Source organism: Carettochelys insculpta, chromosome 3 (assembly GCF_033958435.1).
Source record: "Carettochelys insculpta isolate YL-2023 chromosome 3, ASM3395843v1, whole genome shotgun sequence".
NCBI classification, from domain to species: domain Eukaryota; kingdom Metazoa; phylum Chordata; order Testudines; family Carettochelyidae; genus Carettochelys; species Carettochelys insculpta.
In genome coordinates this window covers 26,907,578-26,928,055 of record NC_134139.1, presented here as the reverse complement: position 1 = coordinate 26,928,055, position 20,478 = coordinate 26,907,578, and the positions used below count along the sequence as shown (strand labels likewise).

At 39.8% G+C, this 20,478-nt stretch overlaps 1 protein-coding gene across 4 annotated transcripts in view; it reads left to right on the top strand.

Annotated features, from left to right (window-relative positions):
• SPTBN1 (spectrin beta, non-erythrocytic 1) overlaps positions 1-20,019 on the top strand; it is a 222,633-nt gene extending 202,614 nt beyond the window's left edge. For all 4 annotated transcript variants that reach the window (XM_074989512.1, XM_074989511.1, XM_074989513.1 and 1 more), the window contains 10 exons: positions 185-429; positions 1,504-1,642; positions 2,377-2,461; positions 3,897-4,093; positions 5,029-5,138; positions 6,768-6,831; positions 14,426-14,664; positions 15,826-15,999; positions 18,197-18,239; positions 18,729-20,019. In XM_074989512.1, the coding sequence (XP_074845613.1) occupies positions 185-429; positions 1,504-1,642; positions 2,377-2,461; positions 3,897-4,093; positions 5,029-5,138; positions 6,768-6,831; positions 14,426-14,664; positions 15,826-15,999; positions 18,197-18,239; positions 18,729-18,944 (1,512 nt within the window). In that variant the 3' untranslated portion in view covers positions 18,945-20,019. The remainder of the gene's footprint in view (positions 1-184; positions 430-1,503; positions 1,643-2,376; positions 2,462-3,896; positions 4,094-5,028; positions 5,139-6,767; positions 6,832-14,425; positions 14,665-15,825; positions 16,000-18,196; positions 18,240-18,728) is intronic.
• Positions 20,020-20,478: the final 459 nt, after the last annotated feature.

Below are 20,478 nucleotides of genomic sequence, written 5' to 3'. Positions count from 1 at the left end.
ACACCAGGAGGGAAGCTTTCACGATGCAATGTTCCAATTCTGAAAACTTGAGACTTAAAAAAAATTTTAAGGAGCAACTCAAAAACATAAATTAGCCTTTGAAATCCCACTACTCCCGGAATTGTTTCCATTAGAAAGCACACTTGTGCTGAAATGTATGTTTGTTTGTTTTTGAACACGTTAGGTGAGACAGCTTCAGGAGGATGCTGCGCGGCTTCAGGCTGCCTATGCTGGGGACAAGGCTGATGACATTCAGAAGCGGGAGAACGAGGTCCTGGAAGCGTGGAAAGCGTTGCTGGATGCCTGTGAGGGGCGCAGGGTTAGATTGGTGGATACAGGAGATAAATTTCGTTTCTTCAGCATGGTTCGTGATCTCATGCTCTGGATGGAAGATGTTATCCGACAGATTGAAGCCCAAGAGAAGCCAAGGTAATGTGAATATCTGTAATGTACTGCTCTTATGTCAAGGCTGCTGATTTTGCTGAGAAAAAGGACTGAGCCAAGATAACAGGACAGGTTAATCTAAATGATTTAGATCCCTCCAGCCAGGTGAAATAAAATGGCTGTAAAATCAAAACACACCCACATTTGCACATATGTATTGATAATTATGGAATTAGCTGCACTGTATACTTTTATCTGCCAGGCACTCCTGACATTAGAAGTTAAGATCTTGTTAAAACATATCCAGTGTTTCCTGTCCTTCCAGCACAGGTGGACAATTATAACTCTTTCTCGTGTAGCATAGGATAAATTAGTTAAAGTCACAGCCCTTTGCTCACGTCATGTCTGTTTCACATCAATTTTTTTCCCTCTTATGCAGCTTATTGTTTTTTGTTTAAAGAAAAAGAAAAAGATGGATAGGGTTAAAAAAACAAACAAAAAAAAACAAACCTCTAACCATATCAATCCATCATCGATCCCTTACACCACTTTTCTTAAAGTCTTGCAGCTTGTTGATTTCAAGAAGACAAATCATACTGTCTTGTGTAGTTATTTTAATGAATATCTATTGCATGAAAATTCTTGATTCTTTCTTGTTGGATTTAATGCAGTCCACACTAACTTCACATAGTACGTGTTCTTGTCATTACTGGAATACAGTGTGTAGTTCTTCCAAAAAGACGATGGAAAATTGGAAAGATTTAGACCATAGCCACATAACTGATTTGACATCTGAAAAATATACCTTGTAGTAGAGACTTGAGATGATCTGTCACTTTAGTTTATCCAAGAGAGTGTTAAAATGTGACTTGATCAAAATCTTCAAGATCCTGCATGGGGAAGAGACTACAACATAGATGCATAAGGGGATGCTCCTTGCATCTGGCCCCCAGTCTTGCACATTATACTGGGTACAGTCTTGCCTTTGTGGTTTGGGAAACGGAATTAAACATTCTAGATTTGAGCATTTCTGTTCTAGCTTATTTGTTTAAAGGAGCAATCGTGTGTTGCCATTGATTTTTGGAGTGTACATTTCTAAATCACATTTTGTCATTTTAGGGATGTTTCGTCGGTTGAATTACTAATGAACAATCACCAGGGTATCAAGGCAGAAATTGATGCTCGTAATGACAGCTTTACTACTTGCATTGAGCTTGGCAAATCTCTCCTGGCAAGGAAACACTATGCATCAGAGGAGGTATTGTGCTTGCTGACTGTTCAAGAGCTGCCATGCAGCTGAGCTGTGGATTTTTGCTTCAGTTAGAGAAGGCTCACATTGTGCAATTTGCTGACTAACGGGGTGCTCCTTTTATAATGTCTGCATTAGTTTGGGTCCATTGCACTTACATTGGTGAAATTACTGTATTATTTCTAATCTAGGGTCAGTACATTGGTACCACGTTGCATATCCATGTGGGTCATCAGGATTAGAACCCCTGGTTTGGCCCCCAGCCTTAACTTTTGGACCAGGTGACGTGGAGGAGGGATGTGAACGATTGGGATGATGAAAACCATGAGAGAAAGGGTCTGCTTGAGTCATGGTAAAACCAGGGGGAGTGACGTTTCTGAGCCTACTTGAAGAAGGAATAGGAGCAGTTTGTGCTTCACAGGGTAAACAGCTACCTCTAGCTAATGGGTGCGGTATTGAGGAGAGATGTGTCCTGTTCTGAAAGCAGAAGTGTGTGCCTCCCTAAAATAGATGCGGAAAGCGTAAGGGTTCAGGTTTTTGTGCCTGGCATCTCCTGGTGAAAAAGCAGACTGTTTCCATTTGCATGAAGTTTAATTTTAAGTTCCCTGCTTACAGTTTTTTGCACCACACATCCTGTTGGTAAAAGTTTAGCATCTCTTCCTCATGGTAACTGCTTGTACAGAGTTAGTGATGGTAGTGAGTTATTTGATACTATAACATAGGTCCATTCTCTTAAACCCCAGATCAAGGAAAAGTTATTGCAGTTGACTGAGAAGAGAAAAGAAATGATTGACAAATGGGAAGACAGATGGGAATGGCTGCGACTGAGTAAGGATGCATTTAAATTGCTCATTAGTAGAATGAAATGTCTTTGCATTGATGTCTCTGACTACTGCAAGAACACAAAGTACACTTGAACCTCTTTATCCCCCACAGCCCTGGGAAATAGGGTATGTAGGATTATGGAATTTCCAGACCAGGGAGGGTGTTTGGGGTGGAGTTGTGGGGTCTGGGAGGAAAGGAGGGTGCATTGGGGGGTGGGGGTGCAGCGTCTGGGCATGAGGGGGATGCAGTTGGGGCACTTATCTGGTGCCCCCACTCTTGGGGGGACACACGGCTCCATGGCACTACCCCCACTATCACTGAAAAGCCTCTGGCAAAGTGTGTCACTGCGCTGCTGTTCCCCCAACTGGGGAGTGCGGGAGAGTGGCACCATTTAGAACCACTTCTTCCTACCCCTCCCAGGGCCAAGCCACCAGTGTTTCCAGAATAGAGACACCTGGATTACAGAGGTTCACGTGTGCCTGTCTTTTAGCTGTTGCTGGTTGGAATTGAGTTCATACTGGAATCAACAGTAGCATTTCCTATTGCCAGTGGTGCAGCAAATTGGTAATGGCTATCAAGGGCCTCGTCCTGCAACATCAAAGATCAAATAGGCATTTTGCCATTGACTTTAGTGAGGGCAGAATGGGACTTCAAACTAACAAGATATACAGTAAATTATGGGCATAATTATTTTCATTTTCTTTTTGCAGTTTATTTTTATTGGATTTCTGCACTAAGAAAAAGCCCTTTGAAAGGGACTTCCAAACATGCTACACATGTGTTATCTAGTATAAACATCTACATGTCTGGGAGTGCATTGGTTCATAAACTGTTTATTTTTGAACCTGTAAACCCACTAGATTTCTTATACCAAAGATAAATAGCTAATAACCATAATATTGTAACATCACAGTACACAGTGACGGAGGTCACATTTTACAAAATCTTCAATATGCCCCTACAGTGTGAGCCCAGCCAGCAATCTGTTATCTTCTTGTTAACATATGCTTAATGGGTTGATTCTTGCACTAAAGACACATTCCTTGCATCATTCTACCACTATAAGTTTGAGTACCAGCTGCACTTAACAACAGTGTTACTGAAGTAGAGCCCAGTTCTGCTCCCACTGAACTCAAGAGATGTCTCTGCGTTTACTTTACAGGAGCTGGGTCAAGCCCAGAGCTAAGGGTTCAGGTGTTGGTTTGTGTTTCTTTTGTGTGTCAATGTCAGCATTGCTCAAACTAAGTCAACAAAACTGGAATGCCAAAAATTACTGTCTAATATAAGTCTATTCAGTTCAGTTGACTTAGTTCTGAGGTAAATTCATCCAATGACATTCAAATCACCCTAGTTCAAAAAAACAAGCACTAAAGATACCTGACTATATGGTGCCACTTTTGTCCCTGCTAAGTACTGACTGCCTCCCATTTCTTCTCAGTTCTGGAAGTACATCAGTTCTCAAGGGACGCTAGTGTGGCTGAGGCCTGGCTGCTGGGACAGGAGCCGTACCTGTCCAGTCGTGAGATAGGTCAAAGCGTGGATGAAGTGGAAAAGTTAATTAAGCGTCATGAAGCATTTGAAAAATCTGCAGCTACGTGGGATGAGAGATTTTCAGCACTGGAAAGACTGACTACAGTGAGTACTCCTTGAGTCCCTGCAGGACTGTTTTCTTGGCCACTTCCCGTGTTTTGTTCATTGTAATATTTACGTTTTCCATTCGTTTTATTAAGTCAAATCAACCCTGTCACTCAGACACTAAACTGCCAGGGCTGGAAGGGGGGGGGTGGGGGAGGGAAGGGTGAAGAGAGGCTCAGGCCAGGGGCATACAGGAGTCAGGGTAGGGCACTCTGTTCGGGGTATGGGAGGTGTGAGAGTCAGGGCAGGGGGTTGGGTGGGGTATGCACAAGTTGGGGGAGGAGGTTGGGATGTGTGGGGGCATGAGGGTGTCAGGACAGGTGGTTGGGAGGTGCAGAGACACTCCCGTGGATGTGGGGTGGGCAGCTTTGCTGCCTGACTGTCAGTTGCTCCTCAGGTCTTGCTGCCCCTCTGTGGTCATTCTGAAGCATAACTGTCCCTGCTCTCAGAGCCCTCCCTTTCTATTGGGTCAGATTCCAGGCACTATCCTGGCACGGCCAACCCCTGACCTTGCTTTAAGTTAGGATAATAGGAAGCTGCTTACCAAATTTGGTGGCTGTAGTTCTTACCATTTAGGAGGAGTTCTTGAATAAACAGATTCATGGACAGACAGGCACACACTCTCTGCCTTTAAAACAAAGGTATTATCTACTGTATGTTTCGGAGAAGACAAAGTAAATGCTCCATTAATTGCCAGTATAGGAATTACCAGTTAGGGCCATGATACTGTATGTCCTTCATTGCATGAAGTGAAGTGTGACAACACACTTGAGTAATGATTTGCGGGATCATGGCCTAAAGTTTTTTGTTTCAATAAACTTTAATTTTAATGATGTATCAGGCAAAGTGGTGTGTTACAGGCATCTTTTAGAAATGCTTCTTGAAAACAGCTGGGCTGTGAGTCATTGCCATTCTCCAATATTTTCCCTTCTTAGCTGGAATTATTGGAAGTACGCCGACAGCAAGAGGAAGAAGAGAGGAAAAGGCAGCCTCCTTCTCCAGAGCCAGGTCCAAAGGTCCCAGAAGATGCAGATTCACAACAGTGGTAAGCTCAGACTAAAGAAGACAAACTGCACGTGAATTACTCCGCCCTACCCTGCATCCTCCCCAAAAGTGCATTCTGTTAACTGCTGCCAGGATGAGAGAGGTAGGATTGTCACTCTGAGGCAGAGGGAACTACCATTTGGGAGCAAAGAACTCTAAAAATAGCTAAATTTGGGGAGAACATATGCTCTGCTGTCCTTTGAGTTGCCAGCAAACCCCAGAGTGTGCAGATATATTTTGCACAGAGCAGGATTAGAACTCCACCTGTTTGCATAAACAGTTGTCCTCAATCACTTGCTCAAACATTCTTCAGCACAGAACTAAAAAAACAAGGAGGCATTCTCAGTGTAGGGAAGAAGGCCCATTGACAAGAGACTTGACCATTGACAACAGCGCAGTTTCGTGTAGTCAGTCACTGGAAATTTCCGTGAGCCAACAGGGAGCTTGGCTCATCTCCTTAGGGTAGCTCACTGGAGGCCAAATGCACTGAAGCATGGGCAACATGTGAACAGATTGGTTCAGAAAAACTTGCCCCTGGCTTGGCTCTCTCCTTCTGTCGAAGGCCCTGCTCCTTCCCCAGTCAAAGGCCCCCTTCTCCAATGCTGCAGATCCCCACCCCAGATGAGGACCACCTAAGAACCTACAGCCCTAGTCTGGGGCCCTGGCCATGGGAGAAGTCTCTCAGAGTGCCAGCAGGAGGTGGCCTGGGCAGCATAGCCTGGGCAGGGCCACACAGGGCTGTTTGAGGAGGTTCTGCCTCTCCATCTGTGATAGCCACTGCCCATGCATTGACGTTCGTGGATAAGATGGATTTCATTCTCAGCATAAGGACATATGGATAAAGCTTTCTAGATCTGTGCATCAACTATATTTAAAATTTAAATCACGCACAAATTACAATTACTGTCTGGCCGTGTCTACACTAGCCAAAAACTTCGAAATAGCCATGCAAATGGCCATTTTGAAGTTTACTAATGAAGCACTGAAATACATATTCAGTGCCTCATTAGCATGTGGGAAGCTGCGGCACTTTGAAATTGATGCGGCTCGCCACCACACGGCTCATCCAGACGGGGCTCCTTTTCAAAAGGACCCCAGCTACTTCAAAGTCCCTTTATTCCTATGAGCAAATGGGAATAAGGGGACTTTGAAGTAGCCGGGGCTCTTTTGAAAAGGAGCCCCGTCTGGACAAGCTTCGTGGCGGTGAGCCGCATCAATTTCGAAGTGCTGCACTGCGTGCATGCTAATGAGGCATTGAATATGTGTTTCAGCGTTTCATTAGTAAACTTCGAAATGGCCATTTGCATGGCCATTTCGAAGTTTTTGGCTAGTGTAGACATAGCCTCTATGTAATGAGGACAGGCTCCTTGTCAGTTTATTATGATATAAAAAACTTGGGACCTGATTCTGCCCTCAAGCTGTTACGTGTCAGGAATAACCCTCAGAATTCAATGTACTTATACTTTTTAAGACTGATGTAAATCACGGGAGATTCAGGTATTTCTATAGCAATTTTTTCTAGTTCTACACTGCACAAAATTCAGTAGGAAAGTCTCTAATTTTTGTGAGTAAGGTTTTGTGACTTTCTAGAATGTCATGTGATATGGGCTTTTTTTTTGTCTCCCAACAGGGATGGTACAAAAGGAGAACAGGTGTCTCACAATGGTTTACCATCAGACCAGGAGTCTCCACGGGTTAGTTACCGCTCCCAAACCTACCAAAACTACAAAAACTTTAATAGCAGATGGACAGCCAATGACCGGCCATGGTCTGGACTGTGACACACAACCAACCAATTGCAGCAAAAACCTCCTTTATTCAGTATTGTATTGGTTTTAATCTTTTGACTTAAAATTCTCCTGCTGCTTTTCTGTTCTGCCATCCAATTAGTAGCCCTCTGGAATATATATTTGATTCATTTTAATCTTTTTCATATGAAACTCTTCATTGACACTCAGCTGAGTTAAAGTGACACTTTTATTTCCTGTTACTTATTGTGAGTTTTTCCTGTCATTAATAATATGAAGATTTTACAGCTAAACCATCCTTTATGTGAGTAATTGAGATTACTTTATAATGGGGAAGAAAACTAAAATGTGACAGTTACAATGAATTCAGTTATACTAACAGGTTTCAGTGTGACATTATGAAATTAACTGTGTTAGCAAGTGAGTTATTTACAAAGCTGAAGATAACAAGGCTGAGCTTGGCAATACAAATTGCGGGGAAGAAAAAAGGAATAACTACCAAAAACCCTAATGCTTCATTATGTGACATTCCATGCAGAAGGAACTCTCTTTAACTGATGATAAAAATAAATAGAGAATCTAAGAAGGCTAAAAATTAGCAACTGGTTATTTTGGTTTTAAATCCTTATAAGGAGTTTTGATCTTGAGGGCATGACTATTTAGGGTCAGATTGTCCCCTCATCTTCTGCTCAGTTTACACTGTAGAAACTCCGTTGATTAAAACGGAGACCCCCTGGCTATGGTGTAACAGAGAGCAGATTTGAACGCTAAAAAAGGAGCTGCAATGCTTTCTTTAAAAAACATACACAAAACTATGTAAGACCCTGAATAGTGAATTGAATATAGGCTAAATCATTCTTGCTTTATTCATATCAAGTAACCCTTACCAGGAGAGAGGCAAGTGAAGTCAATGAGAGTGTGCATATGAATAAGGCAAGCAAGAGTTAGCCTCATATGTGCAGAGTTAAAAATTACCAATAAATACAATTTGTTTATAACAGAATAGCAGAAAATTTTGTCTTACCATTCCTGCCAAGGTCTGAAATCAGGGGCTGTTTCCCTTGCAACACTTGAGTTTCTCTAACACTCAGAGTGCTGTACAGCGTGGTCCTGCTCCTTGTTATGACTTTGCACTAGATCCTGTATGGAGCTGACAGTCACCTTAAATAATCTAAATGAGGTGTCCTGGATTATTGGTTATCATTTTTACAGTACAAATGCAAGGCCCTTTGTGAGAGGTGGTCACCCCGAGGGGCAGTCTGAGAGCGGTGGAAACTGCTTTGTACCCTAATACAGCTGGGCTGGCACTCTGCTGCTGATTCAGCCAGCCTCTCCAGGCCTAGTCACCCACACAGTAGCAGGGGTTGTCTCACACTCAGATGAGCTACCTGAGTTCTTTATCTAAGCTGTTCAAGGACTATAAGTAGAGCTACTGGCGTGCTTCTTCACCTGTGCCACTCAAGGATAAATAGCCAGTTTCCCAGCTGCCAGCATGACACCCTTGCTGGAAAATAACCTGAAATAATAACATCTTGCGATACACATGAACTGGTACAAATTCAGGTTCATTAATATATTTGCTTCCCCCTCAACATGGGGAAGAGTTGCAACAGCCTTTGTTTACAGAGCTGAACTTTTTGCAATACACTTCACTTGAAACACTCTGGTTAAGATTAAACATACAAGAAGCTTATTAATTACAGAAGGATATATTTTTAAATGATGGCAAACAGATCACCTAGCAGATAAAAAATGCAAACAAGCCTAACAGACTGCATGGATTGTATTTGAATTACCAATTTCTTGTTCTGACTGATGACACCAGCAGTCTACATACAAAGGCTAGAAATGTCTGTGTGGGACCAGCATTTCACACAGTTCAGTCTTTGGTCCTCACGTGTTTCAAGGTGCTCTCTTGCATGGGGAGTGAGTCCTGCAAATGATGTTGCTCCCTACCTGTATAGTTTTCTATATAGCAGGAAGTGGAAACCCTTTTTTCCAAGCTAAATTCCCAGCCCAGTTTGTGAAAGACTGTAAGTAGCAAAATGGAGCTCAGTGTTATGTGGCTGGTCACACGCACTTGTATGACTTGCTGAGTCATAGCAGTCATTTCTCACAGGCAGGCTGAAAAATGCAAAGAAGGGCTAAACTCTTCCACAGTCCCTTGTCGTTGTTGAGGAGCCATTAGAACTGTCTAGTTTCTTTGTTGTTGTACCTGAATGACTAGTTGTGGGTATTACCCTGCTTAAGCATGTTAAAAATACAGTTATGTACTCAGTATTCGTAACTTAAGATACAAAAATAACTGAGCTATCTTGTACAGCATAATCATATTGCTAAGATGAATATGAGGTGTAGTGTCACACCCTGAACTCAGATTTTGGCAGAAAATGCATTTTAGCATTTCACCTCTCAAAAATCAAGCCCTGTGACTTCACTGGTTTGCACATATATTCTGTAAAGAGTCTGGGGGTGTTGGACAGTTTTTCTGTGTTGTTGCTTTAATAAAGCATTTCAGATTACCTTTAATATTAAAATAATGGAAAAAATAGATGGTTTTAACTGCCAGAGCTTTGCAAAGTAATGCTACAAGCAAGCATGACGAGGAATTTCAGAATGGGCCTTCAGTAGCATCACAAAATTTCTGCATACAGACGATCTTCATGGTTTTGGTGATAACCTTATTCAGCTTTTCTTTCTTTTTGTTCTTTGTTATGGACTCTTTTAACAATGCATATTTATATTAATCATCACCATCTGCATGTTGATCTCTTTATGAGAGCTTGGTAGCTGATGATTTAATGAACCACATGTTGCAATACATCAAACATACACCAGTTTTGCTATTTGTAATAGAAGTGATATAAGCTGTTGTTTAATTATCAAAATTTAGATTTCAGAAGAGAATCTTAGCAAAGGTGATTGATGGACTGTTGTCTAACAATTGTATTTTTATAGTGCCTTTCCATTTCATGATGCATCTCTTCTTTTCTTTTATCAGGATAACAACATATAGGTTCTTAATCCTTTTTAAATATCTGCATACAAATATACATACATGTTCTGGTGGATTCTGTGCACCAGTGTTGGGTCTCTGTGCCTTTCAAAGTATGACATACAATAGTCATAAAGCATAGCACCTGCTTGACTTACCAGACTGGGATGCCTTTATGTGTATTCTGGCTAAGAATAAGTCATTTTAGATGATAATTTTCAGTTTGTTATTAAGATTATGTAGACAAATTTTGCTTTACTGTCAAGAGAAATGAGTAATATAAGGCCAGCCACTAAGCAAGGGTAACATTTTTACCTGGTCATTATGGCCTTCATTTTTGGCCTAAGATTTCAACATTATATCTTTGCCAGAACAGTTAATATGCTGTGATGTATTTGTATTTAAAGAAGAAAAGTATGTCTCTCTCTTATTTGAGTTGTGGTGCAGAGACTCAAGTTGATGAACTGAATGTAATATTGCTTCATGCACTTTAAAAATCAAAGGGGGGTTTCTAATCATGTCACCAGCTATCATGTTGCATGTCACAGTTGTGATTTAAATACCTCATTAGTAGTAGCTAGCCACTGAAGTACTCACAGCTAACTTCCCATAGATAGTAATAACAACGAAATACATATTCATGTGTGTTAACTGTTTTGTTGCTGTAACGGTATAGTTTGCTATTAATCTTTGTCCTCTTTTGTGTTGTTTCTGCATGCTCAAAGCATGTTTCCATTAAAGTTCATTTAGCTCCTCTTTTTTTCTTATTTTCGTGGCACGTACTTGGTATAAATATTTGTAGTCCATGTGCAGATTTATTTGGCTTGTCTTGTGTTCATTGTGGATAACATTTATATAAAAGAAATTATGCTGCAAGAATTTCCATTGAAGAGCATCTAAAGACCTGTTCATAGTCCTAGCACAGGGGTCAGCAACTAAAAGAGCAAGAAGAGCCCCTTTTTTTTAAATTTAGTAGAAAATCAATAATTCAAGAGATGCAATGCATGTGAACAGAGACGGTCCTTTATAAATAATGTCAAACCATTCTTTTTGCCTATTATAAGAACAGCTACACAGTGATTTGTAATGCAATACATGTTTACTGCAGGACATTCACAGACTTTTACATATTCCATTTCCAAACACCTTACATGTGTGTTTGTACAACTATCTTCCCGACTTTCACTCCTGAGCCCACTTTAATTATGCAAATTTTACTTAACCTTTAATTTCAATTTTCTTTCTTAAAATGCGTGTCGCCTTTCACTGCAGGAATGCCACAAGCTTCCTTTGCCTTTTTAAAATCCAGACTTTATTAATAAACACAATCAAAACATGGTACAATATCATATCTCACAATGTACTGCACGTTAAAGGGGGAGTTATCCAATATTTCAGGATCACATTGTTTGCTGTTTAGATATGAGTTATTCATTTTGGGGCTATTAAACGTTCACTGTTTATCGAAAATAATCAGGGGGACTTTTTTTTACTTTGTAATTATGGTGTTGGAAGCCACAAAGAAGTCCTTAAAGAGCCACATGTGGCTTTGTTCCACAGGTTGCAGACCCCTGTCCTAGCATAACTGCAGTGTTTTAATTGCCTATGCATTTTGGGGTTTATTTCAATCCAGTAATTAGAATCAATAGCTAAATTTTAAGTGGAGGTAGACATGCAGGGACTAGTTACATAATTAAAACAGTCAGTTACCATATAAAACAAGTTTGCAAATCACAGTCGTGTTATATTCTTATCCTCCCCCATTAAAAACATTTTCACTAAAAGTGGAGTGGCTGTACTGAAAAAACTTCCCTGTTTTACCTACAGTGAGTAGATATTGGTAGCTCCATATTTCTGATTATTCTCATATCCTTTTTATACTTACTATGGGAAAGACACTGAATCCTACAGTTAGCTAATAGGTAGTTTTACGTTGTTATACAAGACTATTGGCAAGTATTTGTTACCATCGTCCACTGTAATGTACAGTTTATATCATGGGTGTCCAACCTTTTGGCTTGCCTGGGCCGCACTGAGTGAAGAGGAATTGTCTTCGGCCGCATATAAAATATATAATATAGTTAATGTATATAAATCACATAATAATGTTAAAAGTTTATGATCTTGTGGGGCCGCATTACTAGCTGTCCAGGGCCGCATGTGGGCTGCGGGTTGGACACGCCTGGTTTATATACATACCCAGTGATAAATTATTGCTGTTCATTTAAGCATCATACAGGCTCACTGCATAGATCTGTCAATTTAGAAATAAGAATTTGTTTCAGGAAGAGTAATTAAGCTGTGATTAGTCAAGTAGTTTTTTGCTTAGGGCTTTCTTTCTTTTTTTTTTTTTTTTTAATTTGCTTCCATCACGATGTTAGCATGATTTGTTTATAATGTCTCTTTCCTGGTAACTGTGCTGGCACCATTAAGATATTCATCTATCAGTCTTCCTGGCGCCGCCCTCCCCCCCCCCCCCCACCCCCATTACTCCATAGCATTTTTTTTTGACATTTTGTTAAAAGTGACAGTTGTTAATTACCCAAATTTCACATGGTTTGCGAGTAAACTCTGCCACTACTTTTAAAAAGCCATCTCTGCTCTATAAACCAGGGATGTGATTCCCAGCTTGTTTACAAGTACTTGTTCTGGTTGAATGTAAAAATAGTTGTGTAGTCATGGTAGCACTGTCAGTAGCCACATGACTTACTCTGAGCAGGATCTGTCTGAAAAGGATGGTACATATTCAGCACAGCTTAGCTGTGCTGCACCTGCCTATGCACTGTGGCTACACTATTACTTAAGCTTATGCTAGCTGCCATTGAGCTAGTATGGGTATTTGTGTGGGAGCTGGGAATCTTACCTTTAGCTCATAGTGTAGTCATAGCTTAAAGTTACAAAACATTGACAGGAAATAGATGGAACCACAATCCAAGATGGACGTTTTCAAGTGGCAGTTTTTCCCCCAATAAACTGAATTATGGGGTTGTGTATCTTCAGCTGCACAGTCCTATTGATTGACTATAGCTGAAATTGAATGTGATTCTTTCCCTGTTTCAGCAGTATACTGTCTATACTCCTGAAAATCTAGTTTGTTTAAAGGCAGTTAACCAATCCTTCCCATATTCCTAACAAGATTGTACTTAAATTTTTCTAGAGTTCACTGTGTGAAGTACAGTAATCTAAGATATAGTAATTCACAGTTGACAGGCATGAAAAGGTCTAGCAGAGAGAGCTGTAATTTATAGTTTGTTGCCTAATCTGCTGCTTTTGACTTGCTTAGACCCTGTGCAACAGTGGAAATGTATTTAATTATTGTGCCATTTGCAAATACTTGCTTGCATAAAAATGGTACAGAATGTTTGTAATCTACTAGAGCATTGGCAGCAATCAGCTTTCGTAACTTGCTAATAACAATACCAGACACTCAGTGTGTAACCAGTGGGCTGCTACCAAGGGTGCTACATGTCAGAGTAATGGAACAGGAAAAAATAAAACTGGAACCAAGCTGCACTGCAAAAGTACACTAGCCATTAGGATTCCAATTTAAATTATTTTGGATGAATGGCTCCTGAAGACGTCGACAGTTTGACCAGTCAGAGCTGCTGGAAACTTTGGCTGCTCTCTAGGCTGTCTCGAACACAGTGCAGCAGGCAACGCGATCAACAAAGCAAGTGATGGGCAAGGCCTTGGTTCTGTCTTTGTTTGGGGGTAAATAGCTGTGTGATGTGGAATGACTGACTGTGGTGGTTTCCGGTTCCTTTAACATAAATCCAATCCACCTAATAATGAAGTCTGTAACGGACTTTGGTAAATTGACATTTGACCTCTTACATTTCCCCTGTCTTCAAGATCCAAATCCTAACTGGGATGGTGGACATGAAATGCATGATGTAATCATCCTAATTTCTGCATGGTTTGATTATATTGTGTTATCTGGGGCATGGGGAGAGAGCATTTACAGAAATCAAGCAGTTTTGCAACATACCTTAAGTCATGTTTTTGTGAATGCTCCTGGACAGTTCTGATTTTTTTTCTTGTAATATATAATATGTGTTTAGAATTTCTATTAATTTTACAACAGTAAAATTATAAATATATGTAAGGTGGCTGAAGTCTATAACTTTCATTATTTCTCTGTTTACAGAAGTGTGATTTGTTACTGTTGCAAGTCTTTGAGTACTTAGCAATGGGAGGAAACACTCTCATTTTAAGATTAACCATATAAAATTGAATATGACTTGATTAGCAGAACAAAGTGCAGTAAAACTCACACTGATGTTTTGCTCCTTTTATTTTTCCTTTTTTTAATCTGTAAAATGGGTACTAATCCATTCATACCTTCTAATTTCCTTAGCCTTCTGTGTTTCCATGGGGGTGTGGAAGTGATTTTACTGGACTGTGTTACTCTATAGACTAAGCGTACACTCAGCCACATTGTGCAAGATAGAAAATTAACTCTTAAGATATTGTTGTTTTGTGTGGCCTGTAAATGAATGGTTTTTTGTTTGTTTTTTTTTGTTTGGTGTTTTTTTGTGTTCTTAGTTGGCGGAAACTGTGGAAGCAAACGAAATGGTCAATGGAGCTGCAGAACAGAGGACAAGTTCAAAAGAGTCTAGTCCTGTTCCTTCCCCAACTGCAGACCGTAAAGCCAAGACTGCCATTCAGGCTCAAACAGCAGCTACCCTACCAGCCAAAACACAAGAGATGCCTTCAGCTCAGATGGAGGGCTTCTTGCATCGTAAACATGAATGGGAAACACACAATAAAAAAGCCTCAAACAGGTGAAGTATCTGGCAATTAATGCAAATAAGTTTTACATCCAAATATCCTGGAAAAAAAAATAAAAAACACTAGACATAAATATTTGTCTTACATAGCCCTCAGAGGCCCCACTGTGCTAGACAACTAACACCTTAAGCAAGGCTGCTATTTTGTGGGGGCAGGAGGGCAGCAGCTGTGTGTAGTGGGACACCCTATGCATCCATGTTTTCAGTTGTTGTAATCTGCTCAAAGTGTGCCTTGAAGTTAGATTTGGTTGTACCGAATGATTTAAATTCTAAGGTCCTTATGCTACAATCCCCATGCAGAGAACACTCACGCTGAAAGTTTTTTGTCCTTGTGAGGAAGCAGAATTTGGTCCTAAATGACCATGAGGGGGAAACACTGGAAAAGCCAGAACTCCAGTTTGCCTGGAAAGTAAACATTGTAGGAATCCTGACTTAGCTCATCACTCCCTACTTCTGCTCAAGGAGTGAAATGACGAGTAGCGGCGATGGGGCAGAAATCTGAATTACAGTGCCCTGGGTATCTTTCTCCTCATCTCCTTCGTCTCATGACACATGGAAAAAAAACAATTTTTGTGCTTTGAGTGCTGATGATAAAAATTTTTCCACGGAGTTGAGATTCTGTAGGAATGTGTCAAACAACTAAATTTTATATAGAATAGTCCTAGGTATTAATATTCAAGGAGTCCTACTTCCAGTATTTCTTTATTTTTACAGTCATGGTATGGAAAGAGGTAACAATTACTGCTTCTGAGTGTATGTAAGTCAAGAATGTTTTGTATAATTCAGCCATAATCTTATAACAGAGAGAAATCCCACTGCAAGTATTCCTTAAAAGGTCAAGCAGTTTCTTTAAGTGTGTAAACTGCCTGTCTTCCAAACAGTAGTCCCACTCTTAGGGTATGCAAATGTGTGTGGGAGAGCTTTAGAAATCTCTCTTCCATTTGGCTTGAGAGCTGCACTTTTGCCTTGAAACAGCACTTTCATGAGAGAACTCTCACCCGGCAGTTATGAGGGCGATGCCTGTTTTCTAGCTCCCCAGACTGAACTGAATTAATTTTATAATCCTATAAAGATAGTTGCATTTGATTCAGTCAAATTTGTATTTCATTGAAGAGAATTAGACTTAGACTTACACTTGCTTTCCCTTTCTTAAAGATCCTGGCACAATGTGTACTGTGTTATAAACAACCAAGAGATGGGTTTCTACAAAGACTCCAAGGCTGCTGCTTCTGGCATTCCCTACCACAGTGAGATCCCTGTCAGCTTGAAGGAAGCAGTGTGTGAAATAGCGGTTGATTACAAAAAGAAGAAGCATGTGTTCAAGCTAAGGTGAGATTGGTGGAGCACCAGTCTGGGAAACCAAATGGGTTTGTTTGTTTATTTTTTGCGGAGAATGTTCTTTCCGTGACACACAGTTCCCAATCTTACAAGGTGCTGACTGCCTTCCCCTTCTGCTAAAGAAAAAGGGACTTGAGGGCACTCAGCTGGCCCCCCACAATCCAGAAACTGGCCCATCAACATGTAGCACAAGATTTATTTAGTTAATCATTTTAATTTCATAATTGACAAATAAGCTAAGTTCAGCTTCACTGATTGTTTAGTTAATAATTTGGGGTGAGATTCTGCTATTCTTCCTCATATGGACATTTGCTGAGACTCTTCTCAGGTGAGTTGGTGCTACCCAAAATAGAATAACTGGGTACTTCTTTATTTAAGTTAAACAGAACTATATGACAGTGCAAGTTACTGTCTTACAGGGGCTCAGTTGCATCAAGGTATTTTAGCAGGTGCCCATATTATAGCAGTTAATAAAAGTCTCAAACAATGACCACATTGCTGCCCTGCAGTTCTCTAATGGAAGCAAAAGATCTTTCTGCCACAGTTTCTCTGTCCATCTTGTGGGGGCTCCATGACGATGTCCAGAGCTGGAGAACATGATACCATGTATGCATCTACAGCTCATAAAGCTAGTCCCCTCGAGCCCTGGGCACTTCAGAGGAAGGGAGACATATGAGGATGCTGATCTTCTGTTGATTCACTGTGCTTGCTATAGTTCTCCAGATGCTCTTTGAACATCTAAAGTATGTGACAGCTTTTCCGCTGCGTGCTGTGTGCTTGGACAGAAGGAAGGGAAGGTGATTTTTCTGAGAGTCATGGAAAGATGAATTCAGCTTAAGTAAGAATGAATCTTGGATTCTTAGCGCTAGTTTTTTCACCAAGGAGCACAAAGTGGGGTTGTGCATAAATAAAGCTGCCAGTTGAGAAATTCATTAAGCAGACATTATGGCTACCCAAAAACAGGTTTTGATGGATAGATATAATGAAGATACTGATGTCAGTGTCTCAAAAAGGTGTGTGGCTAGAGCCTTTGGTACCAATGGTACTTCCTATTCACGAACAATTAAGCCAGTCTGACTGCTTTGAGAAACGTGAATGCATTATTTTTGTCAGGGAACTAGAGGATCTTGTAACTGTGATACTACTTATAACTGATTTCTGGGCTATGGGCATACAACCAAGTGATTTCAAAATAACTTTGCTGTTGTCTACACTATGCACATGCAATTTCAAAATAAATTTGAAATAGTGGGTGTGTTGTTTTGAAATCTGTAGACCTCAATTCGTTTTGGGAGTAAGGGAATTTCAAAGTTGGGCATGTATTTCGAAGCGCCTGCAGCTAGGCTGCTGGTCAGCACTTCAAAGTTACAAGCTTCAAAATTTGCACAGCTGCCATATGCTAATGAGGAGCTGCATATGCATGTAGTGCCTCATTTGCATTTTCGAACAGCTGTAATTTACATGCCCCTTCCAAAAGAGGGGTGTAGGGTGGCCACAGCCTATGCATTTCGAAAGAGCCAAGTGCTATTTTGACATACATTTTTCTGAGTAGCAGTTGTATTTTGCAATAGCTGTTTCAAAATAGCTGTTCTGGAATTGCTTATTTTGAAATAGGGCTGCTGTGTAGACATAGCCCTGATGTGCTTTGGTGATAGTGCACATCTGTCGTCTGTGGCTTTAGTCCAACTGTAGAGAAATTTCAGTACAGATAAATCAAACGTGTAAATGTCAATACCTATGATATATTTGCTTTATGTAAAATAACAAACTTTAAAGTTTATCTCGTGGCATAAAATTTCCATTTATAACCCCAGTAGACCATGAGTTACTGAATTTTAAATCTGTATCTAGCCCAGGACTGAATATTGCCCATCCTGCTCTTCAGGGCAGGTAGGTTGTTTTGGTGTGGGTTGTTTTTTTTGTTTCATTTGGGGGGGTGTTTTTTAAATGACAGCTTCTTAGAATTGAAAATGTTAGTGATGCCCCCAAGTCACATGGGTTAGTGGGCAGCATGTGGGCCAGGTGGGTACAGATTCATGGAAAGTACAAATTATCATAAGGCTGTGTTTATTTACCACTTTGCTGTGTGATCCCATTTAACCTCCATGGGAATACTTGCTAGTGAAAATGAAGCAGATTTGCACCCGTGTATTAGGCTAAAATATGTAGTGGTTGTTTTTAATTGCAGATTAACTGATGGCAATGAGTACCTCTTCCAAGCCAAAGATGACGTAAGTTTCTATCCATTTTCTTTTTAAATGGTATTGCTGTCATATACTGGTGTACTGATACATGCTAAGTAAAGAAAAATGATTTGATATTGAAGGGTACGTTTACAGTCCTAATCTCCAGTTATGTGTGCATGTCCATGAACTTGCTGGTCTGCTAGTGATGCTGGAATTTGCTCCTTCAAAACCCACAAAACAGAGAGACTTTCAAGATTCAAGGTTAATACTTGTGTCATGATGGGGGTTAGATTTTTTTTTTTTTTTTTTTTTAAACACAGATGCAAATTTTTGCATCTGCAAAGTGCATAGCACGAATGGCACCTAAATAAAAGCCTGGTTTAAAAATGATGGCAACTTATGAGTTGGGATCACGGTCCCTTTAATTTTCTACTTCTGTGTCAATTACTTCTTTTGCATTGTTGTTTGAATGACAGAGAATAGTACAAGCTAACAGGTTGATTCCTACATTTTAACTTTTGATGCTTGTTGAAGGAGGAAATGAACACATGGATCCAGGCCATCACATCGGCTATCTCTTCTGACAAAATTGAAGTGTCTCCAAGCACACAGAGCACTCCAGCTTCCAGTCGGGCCCAAACCCTTCCAGCCACTGTTACAATAACCAGTGAATCCAGCCCTGGCAAACGGGAGAAAGACAGAGAGAAAGACAAAGAAAAGAGATTCAGCCTTTTTGGCAAAAAGAAATGAATTCCATCTCCACACATTGCACTTCTGACCTTACCAGTGGAATTCCAGCATGCAAGTTCAGAACCAATACATTACTCTCTGTGCCTAATGTTCCTCAATATGATTTAATTTTTATTATTTATAGAGCATTAAAAAAACCCATTACAAATGTATGAGGTGCATTGGGCAGCTTCTGTATGAGAGGGAGGACCAGGTTTTGCTTTTGTTTTTTTTTTTTTTTAAATGGAGTTAATGTAGATTAGGTCTTAATATTTAAACTGTTCCTCAATTTTGTGAGGCTGTCTTGGAAAAGAACCCACATCCTGTGCTATTGGTATGCAAGGCAGCGGTGCTTACAAATTTACCATGCACATCAAAGACAAATGTACAAATTTTCAAATACGTTCCCTTCCATTAAGATTGTTATGCTGAGTCTTGACTAATAGAGCCTCCCATTACGAGTCTAACCTTTATTAAAATAATAGTATATTCTCTTTGCTGTAACAGTGCAAATATGCATTAACTTACAGACAAACTTATTTGTATCCTGGCATCAGCATCAGTTGTTAACACAATGTGAAGCTTTTATGCATCAAGGACAACAGTTAAGAATGTTGGTGTATAAGAAGGGTTTAGCATACTGATACTTTTAAATAATCTGATTTTTTTTTGCTGAAATACATTATATTGTATGTTTCAGATAATTCTAGTACAAAGTATAAGAAGACTAGATGTATAATAAACCCTTTTAAAGTAATGGATAAGTGTAAAAGTGGAACTGAAGCATTTACTGGAAAAAAGTAATGTTACTCAAATGGTTACTTGCTTGTCAGCTGCAGCACTGTGTGTTATAATTTTGCTACATTACTTTGCTATTTGATACATAGTGTGCATTTCTCTGTCACTGTAACTATTGTAATGAAAAAATTCATCTTAATGCACAATCAAAAATACATTTAATAGGAATGAACTTTCAATGACTGGGCCTGCTAGAGTAGTACTGGAACTGGCTTTCAGTTATATGGAACTGTACCTTTAAGACTTTTACCCTATCTGTTAAATATATGCTATGTCATTAAATGCTTTTAAAACTAAACATCTTAGTAGTTTTTTTTTATTTCTTTTCAGGTGTGTGAAATAGTAATTCTGAGATCAGTAAAAGTAATTCAGAACACTACTTTTCCTGTGTAGTGAAGTTTAAAAAAATTATTTAAGAAAAAACTTGTTATTTCTGTTGTGTGTGTGAGAACAGACTAATTCTCATGGAAGTACAAGGGAGAGCATGGGGGACAAAAGGGGAGAAGGTACCAAGGAGGGGAAAATATAAGGAATAGCCCTCTTATAAAATACTGGACAACTTATTTATCAAAGTAGATCCAGCAGAATCAATTTCACTAAGCTTAGTAAAACAGGCTGTAATTTAACTACTATAATTTATTATTAGAGCCATTTAATTTCATATTCCTTAATGTTCAATCTTTTCTAAATATAGATAGATTCTCTTGAAATAAAGTCATAATTAAATTTAAACATCCTCCCCAGCTCTGTGTTCAGC